General features: G+C 34.0%; 1 protein-coding gene across 1 annotated transcript in view; it reads right to left on the reverse strand.

The window, feature by feature from the left end:
* LOC111086216 (glutamate receptor ionotropic, delta-1-like) overlaps positions 1 to 3,239 on the reverse strand; it is a 44,458-nt gene that overhangs the window by 26,681 nt on the left and 14,538 nt on the right. Inside the window, exons 3-4 of the mRNA XM_022388165.1 lie at positions 2,100 to 2,203; positions 138 to 240 (exon numbers count right to left, since the gene is read on the reverse strand). Coding sequence (XP_022243873.1) covers positions 138 to 240; positions 2,100 to 2,203 — 207 coding nt within the window. The remainder of the gene's footprint in view (positions 1 to 137; positions 241 to 2,099; positions 2,204 to 3,239) is intronic.

Consider the following 3,239-nt stretch of genomic DNA (forward strand, 5'->3'; position numbering starts at 1 on the left):
AATAAAACATGCTATCTAATATATCCACACCAATAAAGATAATAAAACATGTTATCTAATATATCCACACCAATAAAGATAATAAAACACGATATCTAATATATCCACACCAATAAAGATAGTAAAACGTGTTTTACTTTGTCCAGAAGTAACCTCATCATTCCGTTCCACGACTCTGTTCCATTTTCGTGTTTTACCAATTTCCCAAAGGAGTTGTCTTCGGGTATCACTATGTTGTAGCTATAACAAGAAAGTTGATTTATCAGGTTTAAGCTGTATCATAAAATACGGGAAACATTTCATTATAATTAACATGTTGTTATCGCTCTCCGTTAATATTAACTGTATGAATACTTGTAAGTTCTGAAATAGCAAATGATATTAAGTTGTGCCTTTCTTTGTCTTATATTACACTTTCAACAAATAACAGGATTCGTATTTTTTCTAAAGTTTGTGGAAACACTCCTCGTCCTGTAGCGCAAGTTCGAAAAATTTTAAAATGAAGCAAGGAAGTAAAGGGTTTGTTTGTTTGAATTTATGGCTACACAATGGGCTATCTGTGCTCTGCCCACCACGGGTATCGAAACCCGGTTTCTAGAGGTGTAAGTGCGCAGGAAGTAAAAGGAGTGCAATTACCTACAATGTTACTTTTCTTTTCGAAATGCCCCCCCCCCCTAGTGGCACAGCGGTATGTCTGCGGATTTACAACGCTACAAACCGGGTTTCGATACCCGTGGTGGGCAGAGCACAGATAGCCCTTGTGTAGCTTTGTGCATAATTAAAAAACAAACAAACTTTTTCGAAACCCACTTATTTTTCTCTGTTTTGTGAAAATCAATAATATTTCCAGTTTCCTCACTTCTACGTATTCATTTTTATATTGGTATCTGATGTTCAATTCACTGCGCCTGTGCAGAAAATTATGAACCATATTTTTAGATCCTCTTTAATGTAATGACTAGACCTCACAGTCTGTTGTTGAAAATATACGTACTCTAAGTTTAACACAAGTGCGCTCTACCGGCCTACCTAATTTAATATGTGCACAGCTTTGCGTGATTCAGGAGACTAACAGTATTCTTATACATGTAGCTCTTTTGGCCTGTCCTTTTATTATTATTATTATGGAAGTTCATTCATCCGAGTTATATTAGACTTTACAAGTAGTCTAGGGCTCTAGGCAAATACAGAATTACATCAAATACTGAACTGTATCAAATACAGAATTACATCAAATACTGAATTATATCAAATACAGAATTACATCAAATACAGAATTACATCAAATACAGAATTACATCAAATACTGAATTATATCAAATACAGAATTATATCAAATACAGAATTACATCAAATACTGAATTATATCAAATACAGAATTAAATCAAATACAGAATTACATCAAATACAGAATTACATCAAATGCAGAATTATATCAAATACAGAATTACATCAAATACTGAATTATAACAGATACAGAATTATATCAAATACAGAATTATAACAGATACAGAATTATATCAAATACAGAATTATATCAAATACTGAATTACATCAAATACTGAATTACATCAAATACAGAATTACATCAAATACAGATTTATATCTCCGTGCAAAAAAGAAGCACACACATCAATCAACTTACAACTAATTATAGTTACACCGAATAACGGATTTCACGTAAATTAATATCTGAACCAATAAGAAAATGAGTCGCTTGTCAGTCAGTGAATGAAATACAAAACTATGCGCATTACTACTTTATATAAACGAACATAAAGAATGTGGCACGAGTCGAGCCTGATGCACTGGACAATTATATATGAGCCATTCTTGTGAATATACCAACAGCACGTGAAAAAAAAGCACCAACAAAAAAATAACATAGAAAATTACTTTACAATTGAAAGTGGCCGAGCACATGAAATTGTACCTCTGTACTTAACTACATACAAACAAACAAACTTGGGCTCTTTCTAGAGGACAATAACGCAGATATAAATTCAAATATAAAAACAGTATTCGCTCCTATTGATAGCTAAACACAAATATTTTTTTCGGGCTCAGGCGTGTACGAGTAAACATAAATATGTTTATACCTGAAGTTAAAGTAGTGAGCCAGGTGGTTAACGATTTCAAAGATGAATCCACTGGCCTGGTATCCTCCGTTGGGTAGCGTTGTGATATTTTGGAATGGTACTCTCTGGAAGAAGAAATACGCGCAAATCACGGGTTATACTTCTCAGAACTTAAAAACAAAAACAATGTACATTTCTTATAAACACTTATATAGCATAATAGTACTTTATTATCGGGAGCGTAGCCCTGGGGGGTCGAAGGCCATCCAAATATTTTTAAAAGTATAAAATGTACACATCTTGTGAGTTAATTTTTAATAAACACTGGACTTTCATGTAGGTCATTTAATTTTTTTATTTAGAAAAAAAAAGATTCACATTTTTAAAAGTTCTCCCCCCGACCCCCACGTACACTCTACAGTTCTCGTTACACCCCTGACTACTCGACACAGTCGTGTTATTGGCAAACATGGATTGAGCGGAAACCTTGTGAAGATGCATCCAGGCTTGCTTGGATAAACATTCTACATCAAAACAACAACAAATTATCATTCTTCTCGTATTATATTTTTGTAGTCAATTATATTCAGTTCTTTTACGTTCTGTTTGTTTGTTTTGTATATTTGCGCAAAGTTACTACACAAAAGCTGTCCCTCATTTTGAACTGACAGACTAGAGAAAAGGCACATAATCAATAGCGCCACCGCCATCTCTTGGGATACGCTAATGGAACAGTTGGATTAGATCATCACTATTATAATGTACTTATGGCTCCATAGTGCAAAGCGCAATTTGGCGGTTACGGAACGCGAACTGGGGAACTCTTGGGTTTACAGTTCGACACGCTAACTACTAGAACACGTCTGGCCTAGATTCGGTTCTAAATTAAACTTCGTCAGACTCTCAGATTTACAGTTCGACACTTACGGACCGTATTCAGTTCTACGTTAAACCTCCTCACGTTATTTATATACGATAACAAACTTGGACCTAGTAACCCTTTACTGAACTGGAAACTAAAATAATTAGACAGGGTTAAAGATACAAACAAAAATGTTTCTCAAAATGAAGAAAACGATATAAAATGGAGAAACATTTTTGTTTGTATCCTTAACCCTGTCTAATTTCGTTTTCTTTATTTTATAAAATAATTAGACAGGG

Source organism: Limulus polyphemus, unplaced genomic scaffold (assembly GCF_000517525.1).
Source record: "Limulus polyphemus unplaced genomic scaffold, Limulus_polyphemus-2.1.2 Scaffold929, whole genome shotgun sequence".
NCBI lineage: Eukaryota > Metazoa > Arthropoda > Merostomata > Xiphosura > Limulidae > Limulus > Limulus polyphemus.